The sequence below is a fragment of the Hemicordylus capensis genome, chromosome 2 (assembly GCF_027244095.1).
Source record: "Hemicordylus capensis ecotype Gifberg chromosome 2, rHemCap1.1.pri, whole genome shotgun sequence".
Lineage (NCBI taxonomy): Eukaryota > Metazoa > Chordata > Lepidosauria > Squamata > Cordylidae > Hemicordylus > Hemicordylus capensis.
This window is the reverse complement of record NC_069658.1, coordinates 321,146,373-321,168,375: the sequence shown is the minus strand read 5'-3', so window position 1 is coordinate 321,168,375 and position 22,003 is coordinate 321,146,373. Positions and strand designations below refer to the sequence as shown.

The 22,003-nt window shown below is 46.3% G+C and overlaps 1 protein-coding gene across 1 annotated transcript; it reads right to left on the bottom strand.

Annotated features, from left to right (window-relative positions):
* Positions 1-2,018: 2,018 nt before the first annotated feature.
* Positions 2,019-21,148, bottom strand: LOC128346160 (hyaluronidase-like). The gene is made up of 4 exons (XM_053299151.1): positions 21,081-21,148; positions 10,145-11,165; positions 7,845-7,934; positions 2,019-2,982 (listed from the first exon to the last, which is right to left on the bottom strand). The coding sequence occupies exons 1-4, from the start codon at positions 21,098-21,100 to the stop codon at positions 2,590-2,592; spliced, it is 1,524 nt and encodes a 507-aa protein (XP_053155126.1). The 5' UTR covers positions 21,101-21,148; the 3' UTR covers positions 2,019-2,589.
* Between the last annotated feature and the right edge of the window lie 855 nt (positions 21,149-22,003).

Sequence of the window (22,003 nt, the reverse complement as noted above, 5' to 3'; positions counted from 1 at the left end):
CACCCTTCCATGGGTAATCTGCCTGGCTCCATCACTGGAAGAAGGTGGCAACAACCATGAAGCTTAAGCCCGCCAAAATGGAGGCGCATAGGGTTAGTAAATCTGGCAGCTGACGTGGTGAGACACACCCAGTTCTAGATGGGTTTGCACTCCTCTTGAAGGACCAAGTCTGAAACTTTTGGGTACACTCCGACTCTGCCCTTGGATGGCCAGGAAGCAGCACTGGCCAGGAGTGCCATTTACTAGCTTTGAGAGGTTTGCCAACTGAAGCCCTATCCGGAGAAGGCAGATCTCAATCAGTCACCTGTGCATTGGTTACCTCTAGGATAGACTACTATAATGTGCTGTAGGTAGTCTTTGATGATGGTTTGGAGGTTTCAGCTCTTCCACAGTGCTGCTGCAAGAATGCCTGTGGAATCAAGGAGCAACATGAGTGTGTGACCCCTGTCCAGCAGCAGGACCACTGGTTGCTGGTTTGCTCCTGTGTTTAAAGTGCTGGTTAACCTTTAAAGCCCTTCATGACCTGGGGCTGGGGTACGTGGAGGACTGTTTATGCTCATATAGGAATCTGCCTGGGCCTTAAGCAAAGCTGGCCTGTGCACTAGGCAGTCACCTAGAGGGCCAGATCTTGTGGGGTACAGGCACAGATGCTACTGCCTATTCATCCCCCACAGTGGTTCCAAGTGGCAGCTGAGGCAAGGAGTGTGGTGAGGAAGCAGATTATTTCTTTGAAAATCCAGAAAATGTCCCGCCACTGCTGCCCTTGCCTGGTTCCTGATTGGAGGACAGATCTTGGCTTCAAGATCAGATATATATGTGGGGTTTTTTTTAAGTTTCTGAGCCAGGGAAATGTGCACATGCAAGTATGTGTCTGCATGCTTGGGGAATGTGTGACATTATTTGTATCCTTGGCAGAGGACCCAGGGGGCCTTGCTATGTTCCTGATGGGAGGGGTACAAATGAGGAATGGGTGGGAGAAACCTCCGTTTCTTCTCCCATTGCACAGGTAAACTTAAAGCTACAAGCACATTCTTGGGGTAACCACTGAGGAAGAGTAGTCATGTTTGCTGTTCTTGCTGCTATATACTAACAAATTTGTTACGATAGTATAAACTTCCCTGGACTACAATCCATGAAAGCTTATGGAGGAGCTGTCTATCAACGGCTACTAGTCGGAGGGCTATAGACCACCTCCATCTTCAAAGGCAGGGTGCCTTCGAGTACCAGTTGCAGGGGGAGTAACAGCAGGAGAGAGGGCATGCCCTCAACTCATGCCTGTAGGCTTCCAGCGGCATCTGGTGGGCCACTGTGCGAAACAGGATGCTGGACTAGATGGGCCTTGGGCCTGATCCAGCAGGGCTGTTCTTATGTAAAGCTTATGCTACGATCAACTGGTTGATCTTTTAAGCTGCCATTTGACTGCTGTTTAATTATCTGGGTAGTGATCTTGACACAGAAGGAAACAGAACCACAGGTGGAGTCTGGTATGGTATGTCTGCTGTTGCTCCCCTCCATCCTAAGAGAAATGGGCAGTGCAGAATGCACCCCTGTGCTTGGCTGACCACTGTGAGCATTCAAGGCTCTTACCTCTTTTTCTGGGATGAAGGAAGTGATATTCCATGCTTCAGCCCTGATGCTTAGCTTCCTACTGCTGAGTGAGGAGGAAAGAGAAAGAGAAGCCTCCAGTTGATCTCTACCGCCTCTTCCTTGGGCCCAGGGACTTCCTGCACTTGGGAGTGAGTAGGACCAGGCCCTCACAAAATTAATTGCAAGATTGATTATATGTGCTTGTTCTAGCTTTCACTCGGTGACAGTATAAAGGAAATGAGAGCCTTGTGTTGGTTAAGAGTGGACAGATCCAAGTTCAAAGTCCCACTCAGCCATGTAGTTTGTTGGATGAACTTGGAACCATGTAAGCCACACTGACCGCCTTGGTGAAAGAATGAAATCACATGAAAAATATTTAATTAAAAAAATTAAAATTTATCTCCTCCTTCGATAGATCGGTAGTCACTCACACACTCACACACACACAAACACACTTCCGGTTAAAACCACCAAACACAGTTTGGAGGACATCAAGCTGGTTCAAGTAGGAAATGGTCACTCTGTGTATAAATAATCCATTTAAATACATTACAATAAAAGGTGACTGCATCGCTATTTAACTCATAAATATCTGATCCCAGCTAAGTTTTGCTTTAAACAAAAAACAAAAAAAACTCCCAAGAATACAGTATTAGAAAAGGAAAAGGAAACACAGTTCTTGTCACAGTTTAGGGAAATATGCACCATGTTGAATTTTAAAGCTGCTTCTATGCTGGTGAAGAGAGTTAAAAAAATTGAAAGAAAATCCTTTGTGTCTTGGAATAATAAAATCCTGCATAGGTTATGGATGCTATTGGGAAAAGTGCTTGCTTTCCCAGTGAGACACCACAAGAGGCTAATGTTCTGGGAAGCTGGTGGGAGTCACAGGACACTTAACAATACTTCTGCCACCAAACAATGTGCTCCTATTATTCTTCCGTAGAGGGCTGTAGGAGGACTTATTCCACACAACTCACGTTTAGGACAACTGATCCAAGTGGCTCAGAGCCACAATGTCAACAGTGCATACAGAATGATCACAGGAATGCACCCATCACATAGCTGCAGCCTCAAGCCCTGCCCCCGAGCATGGCAGCTTTCCCCATTCCAGCCCTGATAGCAGTGACACATGAACTGCTGTCTCATCTTGTCTCTCTGCTGACGGCTCAAGGCTCCTGTCACCGACACTTGAGTTTGATTGCTGTCTGTGTTTGTTTGGATCCGAAAGGAGTCGGGACTGAGGTGCAGGTAGGTGTCAGAGTCCATCCTCCTGCGAATGCAGCGGCCGTGGTTACTGCAGATAAATTGGCTGCAAAGTTTGGTTGCCATGGTCACATTGACAATGTAAGGGCCCAAGGTGCTAGTCAGGTAGTCCTGAATCTTTAAGCAGTTGGTCTGTGAGGAAAAATAAATAAAGTTAAAGACTACGTTGCTGGGCTAACTCCGTTAGAAAAATAAGGCATCACTCATATCTGACTAGCACTTGAAGCGATCCAAAGAGAGCAGCGTCTCATTGAATCTGAGGCCATGAAAAGAGGAGGTCTCTGCCCTGAAATGATCTCTCACCTCAGCATCATATAAGGGAGTCTGTGTCAGAGCACTGCCTGACATCCTGGGTAAGTAACAAAGCACACACAATCTGAGGAGATGAACCAGAAGCCCATGGGCCACTCTCCCAAGTCCTACTGTACTCATGCTGTTGCACAAGGGGACGCATTGCTGAGCAATGAGCTCTGCTCCTCAGGAGCATGTCTAGAGTGCAAGCAGCACTCCGAAGTATTGGCCCCCTTACACAATAGCGTGCACGCAAGAGGACTTGGAAGGGTTGCCCAAAGGCCTCCGGCACATCCCCTCAGACTCTTCTAATGCACACACTTAGTTAGGACATCAGCCACAGGGTTTTTGAGCGTGTTCCCCATGGAGCTTTCCAGATTACACACTGTCCTGCAGTAAAATGCTTTGGCTTGGCAGGATCGTTTTGAAAACATAAATAGCTTGCGCAACCCTCCTACAACAGGAAAATACAGCTATTTTTTGCGACACTCATGCAGTGTTGTAGGACTAAAATGCAGGGATAAAATCCGAAAGAAAGCATCGGAAATGTGAGCGGCACCTTGCTGAAAGCATAGGGACTGTGATGTTGAAACACAGGCAGTATGGAAGCATACTTACTGAACAGTAGTGACAATGTTGTAGCGTGTAAGGAGCCAGCATGGTGTAGTGGTTAGAGTGCTGGACTAGGACCGGGGAGACCCAAGTTCAAATCCCCATTCAGCCATGATACTAGCTGGGTGACTCTGGGCCAGTCACTTCTCTCTCAGCCTAACCTACTTCACAGGGTTGTTGTGAGGAGAAACTCAAGTATGTAGTACACCGCTCTGGGCTCCTTGGAGGAAGAACGGGATATCAAATGTAAAATAATAATAATAATAATAATAATAATAATAATAATAATAATAATAATAATAAATAATTAATAAAAGAGGCCTTGAAGAATATATCAAGGACAGTGAAGAAGATGCACTTCAAATGGTCAATAACGAGAAACTATTCAACACCAATGAAAGAAAGCAGGCCTACAAGAAAGAACAAGTCAAGAACCGAGCAGAAAAATGGAAAAACAAGCCACTGCATGGTCAATATTTGCACAATATAAGTGGAAAATCAGACATCACCAAGACCTGGCAATGGCTTAAGAATGGCAACTTGAAGAAAGAAACGGAGGGTTTAATACTGGCTGCACAAGAACAGGCACTAAGAACAAATGCAATAAGAGCAAAAGTCAAAAAATCAACCATAAACAGCAAGCGCCGCCTTTGTAAAGAAGCAGATGAAACAGTGGACCATCTAATCAGCTGTTGTAAAAAGATCGCACAGACTGACTACAAACAAAGGCATGACAAGGTAGCAGGGATGATACACTGGAACATCTGCAAAAAATACAAGCTACCTGTAGCCAAACATTGGTGGGACCATAAAATTGAAAAAGTTGAAGAAAATGAAGATGTAAAAATATTATGGGACTTCCGACTACAAACAGACAATCATCTGCCACACAATACACCAGATATAACTGTAGTCGAGAAGAAAGAAAAACAAGCCAAAATAATCGACATAGCAATACCAGGGGATAGCAGAATAGAAGAAAAAGAAATAGAAAAAATCACAAAATACAAAGATCTACAAATTGAAATTGAAAGGCTGTGGCAGAAAAAGACCCAAATAATCCCAGTGGTAATTGGCGTCCTGGGTGCAGTTCCAAAAGACCTTGAAGAGCACCTCAACACCATAGGGGCCACAGAAATCACCATCAGCCAATTACAAAAAGCAACTTTACTGGGAACAGCCTATATTCTGCGACGATATCTATAACAATTGACAATAAAATTCAGCCATCCCAGGTCCTTGGGAAGGACTCGATATCTGGATAAAACAAACCAGTCAATAACACCTGTCTGGCTGTGTATATAAGAAATAATAAATAAATAAATAAATAAATAAATAAATAAATAATCTGGAAAGTCTCTGACATAGCACCTAGTCAACAGCAGAGGTGGTGGTTTTTATCCTTGACCTCATATTATTATTGTTTAGAATATACCATTTTTCAACAAGAAAGCAAAAAGGTTCTCAAAGTGGTTTCTTGTCCCAACAAAATGGTTAACAGTATAAAAAGATGGAGACACCAGCAACAGCCACTGGAAGGGACCCAGTACTGGGCTGAGCAGGGACAGTTCCTCTTCCCCTGATAAAATAAGAGAGCTGCCACATGAAAAGACTCCACTTACTCTATTTTTCAGGGGCACAAGAATTCCCATTCATCCACCGATGAGAATGTAAATTTATAAATGGAGAATGTATGCTCTTTGACAGTTCATGCCTAACTAATCCATGTTAAGTGATCTTGAATATACACTCTTGCTTAAGAGCATAAGAACTGTCAGAGGTGCACCTAGGTAATTTTGGAGCCTGGTCCTAAAAGCCTTTCGAGGCCACCCTCCCCTGCAAATTAAGCATCATCATGCTTGGCCAGGTGACCACGTGTGACGTGTAACGAGCGCGCGCTCGGCGGCAACGAGTGCACATGCACACCGGAACGGGCGCATGCGTGTAGCGTACTTGAGCACTGGAAGGCTAACGACGGGGCCAGGGGCGGCAGGGAGGAACGCTGCCGCCCCAGAAACTTTTTTTAAAACTACAGCGCTGGAGGGGGAAGAGCGGCAGTGGGGGTAAGTACTACCCCCCCCGCCCTTAAAGCTACAACCTCCCTCCGTGCCAAGCCGCCGGACCGGCTCGGAATCGGACCAGTTCGGAGGCCTCCAGCATGGCCTCCGAACCAGTTCGGGCACACTCCTAGCAACTAGCACTGGAAATTGACCAGTGGTCTGGGCAGTCCATAGTCTATCTTCTGCCTACTCTTGGTTTACAAGACAAGCTCCAAGCAACTTTTAATGGTCCATGAGGCTGCCATAACTCAATGCAGTTTGCAAGGGGTCAGCAGCCATTCCTTAGATTTGCCAAGAACACAGGCCAGGGCTTTGGCATGGGGTAGGAGTGGGGCTGTAACTCAGTGGTAGAGTATCTGCTTTGCATGCAGAGGGTCCCAGGTTCAGTCCCTGGCATCTCCTGGTAGGGCTGGGAAAGACTCCTGCTGAAACCTTGGAGAACCACTATTCTCCATGCTTTTCCTCCTCCCTCATCCAAAAGCTGCGGGCGGAATCTGGGTAGGTGTGCTTGTCTTACCCAGCTGGGGCTTAGCACGCGATCACGCTCTCTGCCTCCTGCCTTGTTTGTAACTCACAGATGATCAGAAAACAGAAGCATGTGCAGCTCCTGAACTTGGTTAAGAGATGTGTCCTACCTAAGTTTAGGAGCTGTGTGAGGAACTTGATCATGTGCTAAAAGGGGCTTATCACACATTCTGACTTAGCCCACCCAAGTTCTGGCTGTGTGAACTGCCCCCCACATATTATGGAGCAAACACCAGACATCTCATCTCCTCCTCCTCGGACCTATGTAAACATCCCCAGCCCTTAGCAGGGACCATATTTATTCCACATCATTCTTCTCTGGCTGAACTCCCTTTTACTCCAAATGCTGGTTGCAAGCCAATGCCTAGGACAGAAACCTGCTTTCCACTAAGGATCTAGGCAATTCCCCTAAGGATTTGCTTTCAATTCCTGGATCTGGGCAATACCATTACCTGCTTTTCATTAAGAGGGTAAACCTAAGTCTAGGCTGCACCATTTCAGACTGCAGTTAAGGGCACACATGACTTAATGATTTGCCATAGAAAATATCCCCGAATACAGAAGCTAGCATGTCAGGAAGAAGACTAAACTAGAACCCTTCTCTTCCGGACATCTAGTTTTCCACATGTTCTTCCATTAACAACAACAAAAAACCCTACATGTGTTCATGTGACACACACGTAGTCTGAAATGATACAGCCCAGGTACAGGTTTATCACCTCACAACAGAAGAAGTAGGCCAAAAGATGTAATTCATTGAAGTGATGGTACAGCTCTGCCAAGGCCTGGCTTTCTTGTTGAATTCCCATCTAGGTATTGGGGGAAAGAACATGATCCCTCTGCTCTAAAATGCATCCATCCAGTTTTGTATGTAAGAAACAGAAGATATTGGGTTGGTTCATATGATCAAGTAGCTATGATTATTTGGGAGAGGGACCATATTGAGTTTAAGAAGCCCACACACTCCCACCACCCCACCCCACCGACTTCCTTAGCTCTGGCACAAGGTTGTGATGTTTACTTCCTAGTTTATTTAAACCACAGCTCATGTGATGCTGGGCACTGTAGTGTTAAGTCTGGCTTACAAACCAGGATATTAAGCCAACTTCAAACCCTGGTTTCATATCCTAGTTTGTTGACCAGACTTAGACAACAGTTCCTGGCTTTGCAAGAGCTGCAGATGAAAGAAATCAGGATTTCTGGCTGTGGAAGCAGAGGATGTGAACGGGGGTGGGGGGTGGGTGGACTTATGGTTGCCTTTTTTATTTTAACTAACCATTGGTAATTAATTGTATAAACTATCTCATTGGGTCTGTGAAGCTGGAGCATTTTCAATAAGACAACCCATTCTAGCCTATAGAGCTTTGAGGCTGCTGCTTCAAGTGTTTAAAACAGTCAAAATATTAAAAAGAACCACCTCAGCTTCCACAGCCAACTTAAGATGAACAAGAAAGAAGAGAGGAGAGGAAAGAAGAAAAGCAGCTTTGAGAGCTACTGTTAGATTACCCGGTTGCGAGCATAGTCTGCATCTCCCCAGAGTACAATGCCGTGAGCCCCCATGGCTGCAGCCTGCCCAATGGTGTACACCAGGTCCATCTAGAACAGCAATAGAAAGCAGCACATGTAAGTTGAGATGAATGCAGTAGGTGCCAAGTCATTTCGGGTGGACTTCCTACACTTTATTCGGAGGACTCTTACCCTAGAATCCTTCCCCATACTGTGACGCACCTTGACTCAGTAGCATTAAAAGAGAGAGAGAGAGACTCTGGGTTTCTTTGTGTTGCTCTTCTGGGCTGCATGTTTCCCAGAGGTCATCAGTACAGGCAGCATTGAGTATTAGAAACAATTCCCAGCTCTTGCTTTTCAGAGTCAGACTGGGGCAGAGCAGGGGGTGGGGGGAGAGCACACTGCTCCAGCAAGAGCTCCAATCTTCTATTTCATAGGCGCATAGGAAGCTGGCTTATACCAAGTCAGGCCATAGGTCCATCTAGCTCAGTATTGTCTGCACAGACTGGCAGCGACTTCTCCAAGGTTGCAGGCAGGCATCTCTCTCAGCCCCGTCTTGGAGAAGCCAGGGAGGGAACTTGGAACCTTCTGCTCTTCCTAGGGTGGCTCCATCCCCTGAGGGGAATATCTTACAGTGCTCACACATGAAGTCTCCCATTCAGGGCAGACCCTGCTTAGCTAAGGGGACAGGCCATGCTTGCTACCGCAAGACCAGCTCTCCTCACTTTGCCCACATGGATACAGGAGCAGGCAGCAGCTGGAGATTAGGCAGGCAGCTCCAGAGCTACTCCCTTAACTGTCCATCAATTTGGCAGTGCCAGTCAGAAGGGAGGAAAGAGCAAACTCATCCCTTCTTTTGGCCACTGAGACACAAATAACAGAGAGTTCAATTCCACGGGTAATGCTATAAGGGCAATTCTCACCCTTCTTAAAATTAAAAGCAAGGATTTTCAGAGGTCCTGCAGAGCAGATTTTTTTTTTAATCCCAGCTATAGTCCAGAGCAAATAACTTAATAGAGAATGTTTCTTTCCAGATGAAAGGCTAATAAATAAGCCATATTTCCAGTGCTGCTGCTTGGCTTTTTACACAACAATACAAGTTCCATCAGATGTTGGATAAACTACTGAAGACAAAGGAAGATGGGTTTATGCATAGCAGGTAAGTGGGAGTAATTTTATTGTCAAATAATAAACCTAACCAATTTCACTTCTTGTGCTGTAGAAGTGTGTTTTATTTTATGAAACCCAGTACCATTTTTAATCCTAAAGAGAAACGGAAAGGTATGCAGAATACAGCACACCCATTTTCAAAGCCATTGTTGAGTTACATGGAAAACCAAGCTTCCCAGTGGCGCTCTAACCCCAAAATACTTCAGAATTACTCACACAGACAGACTTATATTCCACATCATCAGAGGGAAAGAAAACCACGGCAAGCAGTGCCAGTAAAGTGATGTGAAATGTGAGTGCAAGAACTAGATGCTCAACATTCACTCTGTGTGTATCAGATTTAACAGCCATCTGTTGAATAGTGATGCTCAGAAGCTGATGAAAGAAAGTAACATAAACATGAATAATGCAGTCTGGAAGTCAAGCCCCTTTACGATAAAGATAGACGTTGCATGAGTTTTCCCTACATCACCTCCTTAATCACATCTTGGTTCAAAGAGAAAGGTCTCCCACAATAGCCATTTTGGGTGGAAGGGCTGCAGCTCAGCCACAGAATACCTGCAGAAGGTCTCAGGCTGACTCCCTGGCATTTCCAGGTGGGGTTGAGAAAGACTCCTGCCGGGAACCCTGGAGAGCCATGGCCAGCGGAAGGCAATTTTGTATGTCCATCCCTCTGTAATTCTTATTTTGTTGCAGTTCAGCACCACTATTGCCGAGAAAGAGACAACCTTTGGTGGCAGCAAAGTCAGAAACTTTATTCAGGAATCCAACCACCACTCTCTTTCCCACTTCCCTGGGCCACAAGGCTCCCTAGCCAGCTGCAATCATATACTTTAAATGCTGTAAGCATGACCTCAGACTGCAGCACAGCACTAGAGAAAGTCCCGGGTTCGATCCATGGCTACTCCATGTAGGGCTGCAAAGACCCCTGCCTGAAAGCTTGGAGAGCCACTGCCAGGTAGTGGAGGCAATGTTGAGTTAAATGGACCAGCGGTCTGACTCAGTAGGACAGCTTCCCACGTTCATCTTGGAAGGTGAAACTCTGGCATCCAGCACATCTTGTGGGATCAGAACACTGCTGTGATGTGCCGTTTGGGAGCAAAGGGGAAGAGGACGAGCATCTCACTCACCTGGGTCAGCTCCTTCAACGTGTAGGTGTAGAATGGCCTGGCATACACAAAGACAGGGAGGGAGTGCTGGGAAGAAGGCAGCTCAGCCACTCTCAGGGCTTCAGCCATTTTGGCCCACACGAACTTCTTCCCCTGCAGGGAGGTTCTCAGCACCTCCTCCATGTAGATCGAAGGGTAGAGGGCCTTGCTGTTTTCCCAAAGCCAGGTCAGTTCATCATTACGCTGCACCTCCACTGGGGGGCAGTGCCCTGTGAAGTTCTCAAAGTCATCTAAATAGTGGTAGTTATAGCACTCTGGGAAGAGGTAATAACCCCACCAACCATGAGGACGTAGAGACCGGGCCAGCCGCAAGGTATCCGACATAAATGTGGTGGCAGATGTCTCAAATTCAAACTTGGCCTGTATTTCTACCTGAGAATCAGACCAAAGGGGGTTCCTTTGCCGTACAAGCTGGAGAGACATGTTCCGATAGACATTTTTCTTATCCCAATTTCGTATCCACAGGGGCCTCCAGTTCTCCCAGTCAATTACAGAGAGGCCTGCAAAGGAATCTGAGGGCATGGTCACAGCAAGATCCCTTTTCATCTTGTCCAAGTGTCCCATCAGGCTGGCATTTTGAGGGCAGCCGCCATTGATGGCAGTGGGTGGCACAGTTGTGTTCAAGTAATAGGGGTACAACCCCAGCTGGTCGTAATAGAAGATGGTGATGTTCTCACCCATGAAGGCTTCCTGGGAATTCACTAGGATGCCGTAGGAATCCAAGCTGAGGGGGACCTCAAAGGAAGCTGAACAGCGAGCCGTGGGTGCATTCCAGGCCACCAGGAAAGGGCTGCCTTTCACCACTGGGGGCAGGGATGGCTTCAGGTTATGGGTGGCTGCAGGCAGGTCTGGGTACAGGAGGAGGAGGAGCAGCAGCAGCAGCAGCAAGGTGTGACGACAGAAGGCAGAGTGCAGCCTCAAGTGTGTAGAAGTCCACTCTGGTGGCCTGGCTGGGAACGACGTTTCTGCATGGTGTGCAATACTGCAGAAAGGACAGAAGAGACAATGAATGCTATGGGAAACATGATTCAGAGTTATTAGGTAGTGCTAATTTTAATACATCCTCCCCATTCCAGTCTTGAACTACAGATAACATGTAACAAGTTGGTTTTCCCTTCAGAGCGTGACTGCTTCAGGATAATCACAAGCACCAAATAGGTGCAGGATCATTTATTGTAGGAGTCTTCATCTAACAGAAACTTTGTCTTGGGAGCACCCCAAAGCCTCTGGGAACCTCTGGCAGCTTTAAAGTTGTGCCATTGAGTTGGTGTCGACTCCTGGTGACCACAGAGCCCTGTGGTTTTCTTTGATAGAATACAGGAGGGGTTTCCCATTGCCATCTCCCGCACAGTATGAGATGATGCCTTTCAGCATCTTCATATATTGCTGCTGCCTGATATAGCTGTTCCCCGTAGTCTGGGAAATATACCAGTAGGGATTCGAACCAGCAACCTCTTGCTCCCTAGGCAAGTTACGACCCCGCTGTGCCATCAGGTGGCTTCTGACTGCTTTAGGGTACTGTAAATATTTTTATGCATTAAATAACACAATAAAAAACCAGCCCCTTCCCCCAAAGGCTGCCCTCACATTCCAGGGTCAGGGTCAGAAGCAGGAGAGGTGGTGGGATAAGAAGTATTGGTGACAAGTCTAGGGCAATAAATGTGATTCCTTTTAAGAGGGCTCTTCTGGTTCCATTAAAATCGGTCCTAAAAGGAGGCTGCTGCCGGTGTTGCTAATTGCCGCTGCTTCAGGAGGTTTCCCCAAAGCTAATTTGCTGAGTAATTCAATTTGCAGTACTGTATACATGAATGAAGCGGAGCACAGGCGGGCGGCGGGCGGCGGGGTGGGGGGAGAGCGAGAGGGAGAGGAAGAGAGAGACTGCTCTTTAGAGACCATCCAGCTTTGGGATCACAAATCTGCTTGCAATGCTTTCACTAAAGGAAAAGAAGCAGTCTAACTTTGCTGTGTTCTGATGTCCATGCCTGCTTATCACTGGCATTTTTCCCTGTTTGGGATTTAAAAACTAAAATTACATTCTGAAACCCAAATGTATCATTTTTAGTTAATATAAATATTGTTTCTATACACTCTGGGCTGAGAGTGCCAGTGGCATCTGCCCTCCACATTAGCCAAAGAGAGCACAGACTCCTTTCCCCTTCCTCTCCTAGCACTGCAAGCTCTTTTTCCTCATCTGCTCATGCTCCCCAGCTTAGAAGGGCCAGTTCCACTGGGAACTGAGCAGTCACATTAACCTCATTCTGCATAGGCCACAGAACAGACATCCGATGATTACAGCCTTCAATCATGGCTGACCTGTATTAAACTAACTATTCCCCTGGAGGTGAAACACTTCTTAGTCAAATGCATTATCCACTAATGCTCAGAGCTCTTGGAAAACCTCATCTAACATGATGGAGTAGAAGCAGCCTCAAAGCCAGAAAGATCTTTCTTATCACTTGGTTTGCAGGAATCTTGGTTGATGTTGCTACATCCAGTTCCTGCTGCTCCTTAAAAGAGATACAAGCCATGAAACCTTCTCCCACAGGTAAAACATACCAATACCCAGCCCCCAATGGTTGTGCCAGGCAACTGGCCTACTTATCCAAGGTGCCCTGTCGCACAATCAGAAATGGCAAGAATCCAAAAGCACACCCAAAGCAAAAACCCTCTTTGAGAAGAAAACTGTTTACATTTTCATAAGCAGGCCATCCATGGATCTACCCACCCAGCCACCCCACACCTACAGTAGCAATCAAGGTGAAGGCTGGCAGAGTATGTGTCACCAGATGATTCATGCCAATAAGCCAGATTGCCTGCTATATTTATTTGATAAAACTTATACATCACCCTTCAATATAAATATTTCCTGGGTGGTTCTCAAAAAGAGACAAAGAACGCAGTTTAAAACCAACAACAATCCACAGGAACATAGGAAGCTGCCTTTTACAGTGGCTCTCCAAGGTCTCAGACAGAAGTCTTTCCCAGCCCTACCTGGAGTTGCCAAGGATTGAACATGGAAACCTTCTGCATGCAAAGCAGATGCTCTGCCATTGAGATATGACCTCATCTCCATAAAAGAGCAGAAGAAAATAGCAGTGTTAAAAGAGGAAACAAAAAAAGGGCTTCACATGGTGCCAAAAAGACACCAGGTGAGCCTACCTGGGGGGAAGGTTTGGGTGCCACCACCAAGAAGATCTTCTCCACCATCGCCTCAGATGGAGGATGCACCTGGAGCAGGGCTTCCAAAGATTATCTCACTGCACAGGCAGGTCAATGTGGGAGTAGATGGTCCTTTCGAGACCCTGGTCCCAAGCTACACAGGGCTTCAAAAGTAAGCCAAAACTCTTCGAAATGTACTTGGAATTGTTTTTTAATTATTGTTTGGCTTTTATACCACCTTTCATTAAAACAATCTCAAGGTGGTTTACAAAAACGCTAGCCAACCCGCACAGAGCATCTGTGAACTTTGGGGCCGGCTGTTTTCCACTCCCTCCCCCTTCTCCCCCGTCTCTCCTCTCTCCCCCCTTCCTCCAGGCCCACGCTCTCTTGCCCTCCCTCCCTTCCGTTCCTCCCCCCTCCCCCACATAGAGCCTCACTGGGCTGCAGGCGGCCAAAAAGGGCCCCGCTGCCGCCGCTCCTCCTCTCCAACAGCGAACAGGGAAGCCCCGCCGCCCGATTCCTTCCAGCCCCAGGCTGCAACAGGTGAGGGGGCTGCACCCCACCACCCGTTCCCCACTCACCCCTGCAGGCACCTCCAGGGCCAGTCTGTCCCGCTGCCTCCCGCCTCCTCCCAGCCCAGGCCGTGGCTGCGATGGCTGGGCTAGGGCTGCGGCTGCCACCGCCTCCTCACAGCAGCCTGCGGCAGCGGCCACCACCTCCTCGCCACGGCCACCGCCATTTCCCCCCACAGCTGAAGCTCAACTCAATGGCCTCCTGCCGCTCGCTCAGCCAATCCCAATGGCTCCCGCTGCCCAGCCAATCCGGTGCCTCCACTGCCCAGCCAATTTGCTGGGTTGCCGGGACGCATCCCCACAGAGGCACGTCTACGGGGATTAAATATATGGATTTAAAAACAATATTAAACATACAATATTAAATTGAAATATAAGAATACAAATCTAATTAAAAGTCTAACACAATAAGACCATAGGGTGTTTTATTAAATGGGCCAGGGAATCAGTATTGAAGTATCTGCATGATGTGTTCCCCATTAGCAGTCCCAGAAGAACAAACAAAACCAACGTTGTCTGCTACACGGAGTGAGAAAGAACTTCTGTCTTAACATGGTTACCAGGTTGGTCCAGAGAACATCCCACCCATTCTCTAACTGGTGGTAATCCCAGTGATGTAGAAAGGAAGGTAGGGGTGATAGGATGGTGAAAGAGATCAAGAGTCATAGTTAATTATTTAATCATCTTCCCCAAGATTGGACAGAAAATAGGTAGCAGTCCACCAGTAGACTACAGGCCAAATTTCTAGAGGATCACCTGCTGGAATTATTGCAAGGAATGAAAGACCAGGCAGACCCCAATCTGATCCATCAAGGCATTTCTGAAGCAGGAGTACATACTCAGGATAACACCATGAATGAGTTGCTCCTGTATTCTGAAGAGATCCTGAGTAGGATCTTCTTGCTTTGTAAATTCAGGGACACATTTGGGAGTTCCTATAAGAGCAGAATGAAGTCAACTCATCCTCGATCTACAACTCTGTCCTGCATGGTCTTTTCTGCTCTGTCTCAGTCAGTTGTCCTTGACAAACCTAAGAAAAGTATTATGTGTACGAGACAAAAAGGGAAGTTTCCTGTTCTTTCCCCTGTCATCTCCTCTCTACTCATCCCCCACTCCCATTCTCCTGATCAGAAAAGGCTCTGCAAGTATAATACCTTGATTAGGTAGGGGAAATATATCAATAATGTAAATTACAATGGGAATTTTTGTGGTTATTCTCACAGATTCAGGCTTTCCAACCTTGGGTCCTCATATGTAGCTGGGTAACACTCCCACCATCCCTGCAATGGCTATATGGGGATGATGGAAGTTGTAGTCCAAAAACATCTGGGGACCCAAGGCTGGGAATGTTTGTAATAGATTAATGTCCGCATTTGAAAAGATACCCAGGAAAGTAAAAGTAAAATCCTTCCACACCATCCAAAGCCATTAGTTAATTCATTTGAAGTGCCCCAGTGCTGGTAATGAACCTTCCTTTCCTCTGCTTCAGCCTGCTGCCTTGACCTTCTATAAATCCTGCATAAATCCATGGATTTCATCTCTCCAGCCTCCCTAGACTTGCAGTGAAATCAAACACACACCACAGGTTCACAGCAGTATCATACAGGAAGCTGCCTCTGTTTAAAAGACAGAAGCACTACTTGATCAACCAAGTCAGGAACAGAATAGGGTTGTTGTTGTTTTTCCCCTTGAGGTGTAAAGGAGAAGTTGCCATTATCTGAACCTAAGCTCCAGAAGCACTAACTATACCTCTGGGGAAGATTAAATGGCAACACTGAATACAGAGCTAAGATTTCCACTGGGAGAATCTCAGCCACCGATGCAGGAGAAAGTAGGAAGGAGATAGGGATGAAAAACAGTTTACTCTCTAAAGAAAGGTTTTATTATAGCAATTCGCCTACTTGATGTTTGTGTTGGGGTGGGGGTGGGGAACTAAACTTTGTGTTAAATGTGTAGATTAAAAACACACCAGCTGCTGGAGGAGAGAGGGAGGGAGGGAGAAAGAGTGAGAGTGAGAGAGAGAGAGCTGGATCAGAATTGTGGCTTTTGCTCTTTACCCTTCCATGGTCTGAGTCCAGATCACCCCATCCCCAGCTGCTATTTGAGATTGACACCAATGAGAGCTTCCCTCCTGGAGTAAAATGGGTGGGGGGCGGAATCCAGATCGGGACCATAGTAGGGGTATAGTGTTAAGCAGCAAAGGAGCAAACTGTGGCACATACAGAGCATGTGCTGGAAAATGAGGGCAAAGAAGGGCAAGGTCAGTGATGGCCCCTGACCTGGTGAGTGGGGCTAGCCAGTGCCAGGCTTACCCAGGGAGCAGGGCCAGCAAAGGGCAACATATACTGCCAAATACCGAGTCAGACCATAGGTCTTTCTAGTTCAGTATTGTCTACTACACAGACTGGCAGCGGCTTCTCCAAGGTTGCAGGCAGGAAGCCCTATCTTAGAGATGCCAGGGGGGGAATTTGGAACCTTCTGCTCTTCCCAGAGTGGCTTCATCCCCTGAGGGGAATATCTTGCAGTGCTCACACATCACATCTCCCATTCATATGCAACCAGGGCAGACCCTGCTTAGCTAAGGGGACAAGTCATGCTTGCTGCCAAGCTCTCCTCTGGTTTTGTGAGGAGAGGGGTGAGGCAGCACATTGTGGTTTGCCTCAAGTAGCAACAAATTGCTGCTGGGCATACAGAGTTTTTCCCTTCTCCATTTTATCCTCACAGCCACGTGTGAGATAGGATAGGCCAAAAGAGAGTGACTGACCCAAGGTCACCCACTGAAATTCATGAGCAAATGGGGATTTGAACCCAGCTCTCCCCAGTCCCAAACTCCAACTACTACACCACACAGGCTCACAGTAATTCCCTCCAGAGGGTGGTAAGGTGCATGGTTCACATCCCTTGAACAGTTTTACGTAATACTCATAGTTAGCATTTAATTACAATGGGCAACATCGTCCACATCAGTGAGTCAAGAACTAAGCACCATGGAAACCTGTGGGACACATTAGTCACAATTAATATACTAAATGCAGTGGGACAGTCTGGTTGCCCAGTGCGTCCCGCTCCCCACACACAACTCTGTAATCTTATAAGCAGGCCAGCATCCCCATTTGTTATTCCTATGTTGATAGGAAGCAGATAGGAAATTTGCTGGAAGAAAGTCTAGTCTGCCTTTGTGGCAGAGTGCTGGACAGTGGAATATGGGGCAACTGAAATGAGTTGAGAGGGTAGAGATGTGGCTACTTTTCATGGATGGGATCTGTGGCATTCAGAAGAAAATCCTGTCCATGACAACTGCTAGGCTAAACATCTAAGCTTGGACACCTTTTGGAAACACACAAGAAAGACCTACCTTTTTGAGCTGGCCTGTCGGAGCAAGTGTGAACCCGGAAAAGGTAAGGAATGTCAGTGGTATTACAAGGAGATGAATTTCATTATGTTTTGCCTTTTATTATCTGCCCCACACTTTTGCTGTGTGTGAGTTATACATCTAAACCCAAATCAAAACAAAGACAAACGATTTAGAAGGCACCCTACATTTCAGAATAACTTTCTGGGATTTTAAAAACTTAAGATCTTTTGATAACAACTTAGTATGTTTAATGTCATATACGTTCATCCTGATTCATTTTGTTAGCAGAAATGTTTTGCACTAGTCTTGGCAAGGATAGCAGGAACAGGTGGCAGTCAATCATTTCAATAAAAAGAGGTGTGAACACAACATTTCTACACAAAATTTAAAAAGCAAACACAGGTAGTCAGTCCACATTTAAAGGGCATTATAGCTGGGGATGTTGGGAGTTGCAGGGATGCAATATTGGGAAACTCTGCAGTAAAGGATGGGAGCAGGAGAGAAGGGCGATTTGGGCAGACACACACTTATGATGGATATCACAGAACTTCATTACACTGGTTGACATTACAGAGCAAGGAAGCACCAGTCCATCCAGAGCCAACTAACTGCACTGGGGAAGTGGCCATTTTTGAGTCCCCTCCTGTTCCCCAGGAAGCCCACGCCACCCAAAAATATCTCTCTGAGGGCTACACAGCTGTTATCAGCTATTGTGGATGCATTATGATCCCACAGGGGCGGAATTAAGCTGGTTTGCTATTCCACTTCAACCCTGTATTTGTATTTTTGGAAGAATTTCAAAATGATATTAATTTCAAATAAACAATTGGTCCTAATCTCCTCTCATGCAGAGTTGCCAATTCTTGACAAAGCGATTCCTGAACATTTCTTTCCTCCCAATATTTCCCCTCAAAGTTTTCAAACTATCAAGTCATTCAAACCCCCAGGGTTGTTTTGCAGACTCACCTGGAGATTGATGCCAGTTCTAGAGACTCCACACCAAGCCTGGAGGACTGGCGGCCTCACTAGCACCTCATCTCTACAGGCATATTTTCAGGTGCAAGAGCAGACAGAATGACTGGCACTGCTGGAGCGGCTACGGTATCCCATGCCGGTCAAGAAAGGATTGGTTTTTTTGCTGCCTTCAGTTGCAATCCCCACTATGCGCTGAGGTCATGTGCGTGCTGGCATCATGCACAAGCTGCTGGGGGAGAGTGTCACTGACGTGCACTGATAGCTGTGGGAAGCGCTGCCCGTATGGAAGTGGCGAGTGGAGGAGGAGCAGGGATGGACCTGCTCGCCTCCACGTTAAAGGGGCTGGGTAAGCCCTTAATTTTAAAGGGGCTGTGCCATGATTTGGAAGCCAAAACACATTTCAAGCACATCCCTAATCTACAGTAAAATCATCTCAAAGATCTGTCCTGTCCTGTCACTGCTCATTTGTATACTGTGATGTTTTTGATTCCTTGATCCAGGCCAGCACTTGAATGGTGCTTTAGTTACTTTTAGTCCAGTCCTAGACTAGAGGAGGGGCTAACAAACAACCAGCAGCAAGAGCATAGAAGGCAGTCTGGCCTTTCCCAGACAGCAGGCTTAATGGGGGTGAAGTACTGCGAGTTATGGGGCATATCGGGTATTTCAAATCCCCCCCCCCAAAAAAAAACCTGACACAAAAAGTGGAATTTTTTTACCTTCCACATAAATCGGGCAAAGCTCCAGTGTGCAATGAAAAACCCAAATCATGTATGGAGTACTCCCCGATAGCTCGCAAGGACTTTGACGTAAATCTGGATGATATGTGGATGCACACCTGCCCTTCCCATGGTGAAGAAAAGTAAAATTGCCATCTGGGAATGGCCCTGCACTTGCCTCTCTGAAATAATATCTATTTCATTAAACTATTAATATTTGTTATTCTACTCCACTGCCTGGTCCTTGTGTGCCACAATTCTTTTCTCTGGATTCTACACTGGCGACGAAGGTGGGATATGCATCATGTACCACTTAAAAGCTTTGCAGGATGCAGTGGAAGGGACTGGTGCTCTAGCAACAATCCATCCTGCTCTACTCATGGGTGTCTGCAGGACTTTTTCCAGGGGGTGGCGAGGCTGCAATTCTATACCCAATACCAGGGAGCAAGCCCCATTTATTTCAGTGGGACTGGCTCAATTAGTGGGGTGCAACTGCCTCCTGCTCCTGCAGCTTTCTGGGTGGACTTACTATTATAACTCAGGTTGTACATTTACTCTGTCACAATGGCCGTTCAATCCCAGCCAATTCTGAATGGGTACAGTGACCCCTTAGGCCTAGCACTTAAGGCCCTTTAAAGTGGATCTCTTAGCATGATATTATAGTGTAGAGTGTTGGAAAGAAAAGAACAGGAGCATCAATGCTGTAGGCAGCTACTGAATCTTTAAGCTGTAAATCAAGGTGGCATTTCTGTTGTGACCATGACAAACATAGGAAGGTTGCCTCCAATTAAGCTCTTAGCCTGCCAGACTCATTTATCTGACCACATCATTAAAATAATAATAAGCAATAATGGCTGCAAATCAGACAGTAGCATACTGGAGAGAGGTCAGCTATCCTTAGCGTAGAGCGTACTGCAACAATTTGAAAGGCAGAGCGGCAGGAAAACTTGGCAAAGATAATCCCTAATGAACCTGGTGCTGTTCTCCATGCCATTGTGACTGCTAGACTAGAGAACAACTATAAACAACAAAGCTTCAGTAATTACTGTTTTGAGGAAAACAGAACTCATACAAAGTAGCACCGTGTCTGAAAATTCTCAGAAGAGAAGTCCATTCAGTCCCCCTCCCCCCAACACACACACACACACACACACACACACACACACTTTTTAAGCTGATCACATTCAGGTCTCACTCACTCTAAAATAAAAGGCACTGAATTTAAAATTATAAAGCAGGAATTAATCACTTTGAATAATATTTCAGATGGCAGACAGACTGAAAGTTTAATACTGATTAAAAAGAAGCAGCAAAAATTCACATTTCTAGGGCAAGTGTGTTTTAAAAATACAAAACCATAGAATACCCATGTACACATACACACGTATGTGTGTCTGTACACACATACACATTTATACAATACATACACTTATTCCTACAGTGAAAAAGAGAGACTGTTTTGACCCAATTATTTAACCATTCCATTCCCAGAGGGAAGTCACATAAAAATCCAAATGTTGTACAAACTATCATTCTACATTAACAAGTAGTACTGTGAACCACAGGAAGCATGGCATGAAAAATGAAAAATAAATTATGTATCCTGGAAGTCCACCTGTTATTTATCTAGAAGTGAGATAAAAGTATATATACTTTAAAGGGGCAGAGATTTCCCTAGCTTTCCTGCCCTAAAGGGTGAGACATTCCAGCTCCTTGTATCAGAAATGAAGTACTTGTTCTCCAAGCTTCTTGCCCATGCACTGCCCATTTCCCCCCGTATCTCTTTATTCCCCCAGCCTCTCTTACAAGCAAGCAAGCAAGAGCCATGCAGAGGTAGAAACCTGCCATGCTTTAAAGAGATGCTTTCCCCTAAGAGCCACTGGCTAACGTGCATCTCTGCAATTGAAATTTGGTGTGCTTTCCCTTATTACGCACATGCAGGCTCTAGAGGTAAAGCTGCTGTGAGCTCCGACAGGTGAATCCTGGACACTTCCAGTACAGCTCTGACTGCTTTTTCCTCTTTTCCAGAGAGCCAGACAGAAACGGGGGCAGGGGCGGGGAGACCCGAACAATTGTTTAGTGGGAAGAAAATGGGGAGAGAGAAAGCAAAGGACACCTACCTGAAGAGTTTTGCAGCCATGGAAGTGAGCCTCTGCCTCCAGCTCTTCCGAGCAGCACCCTGCCCACTTTCCTGCTCTCTTGTCCTTAGATTCAGGCTCAGACCTGGGAGATCAGGGCACCTGCTAAGCCAGCTCCCTCGGTGGGTCCCCTCCAGCTTGGACCAGTCCCCTTTTTCTCAGGCTGCCCAAGGTGCCTCCGTGCCTCTCACCTTCATCCTTTCCAGATGTATTTGCACATCAGTTTTGTACTCAGAGCCACCAAGTAGGTGTTCCCGAGACCACCAGAACTGGAGAGGAGAGGAACTACCTGTGGCTACTCTCCCCTGCATCTGAAGTGGTACAATCCATGTCTGTGTGCTCGGTGAACAGCTGTGTTTATGAGCACCTCCTCCAGGCTAACCTCGTGCTTTATTGTGGTGTGTGCGTGTTGTGTTCATTCAGTCGAATAGAAACTCTACTACGCTTGAGCCTTTCAGTGGCTGGTTGGCAGACTTAAGGAATGACAGGCAGCAGCAGCAACCCCGTGTCCACGGTCTTCCAACCTCCACTGGCTTTCTCTTTACAGACACAATCTTGCCCATTTGCAATACTTTTTAATCCTAGGCATTTAATTAAAAGGATGCAAAGTGACCTTATGGGCTGCCAACAAAGACGTCTCGATTTATGGTCTCTCAAAGATTCCAAACCAGACGGAGTTCACCAGCACAAAACCGGAGCATTAGAGAGCATCTGCCTTGCAAACTTTGGAGAGGGGAAACAAGTCACACTATTTGATCTCACAGAATCACCAGCATGTGCAAAGAAAATAACAATAGCTAGGACGTGCGTGTTTTAGAAAAGGGAATCTTTCTCTGAGATTTCTGAGCAGAAGGTATCTTGCGCTGTTTCCCTACTAGCAGACAACAATAGCATTGCCTCACAAA

Coding starts and splice junctions, on each gene's coding strand:
- LOC128346160 (XM_053299151.1), bottom strand. CDS start 21,100: ATGGCTGCAAAACTCTTCAG. Junction 7,935..10,144: donor CGTTGAAGGAGCTGACCCAG/GTGAGTGAGATG, acceptor TTGCTGTTCTAG/ATGGACCTGGTGTACACCAT. Junction 2,983..7,844: donor CAGACTATGCTCGCAACCGG/GTAATCTAACAG, acceptor TTTTCCTCACAG/ACCAACTGCTTAAAGATTCA.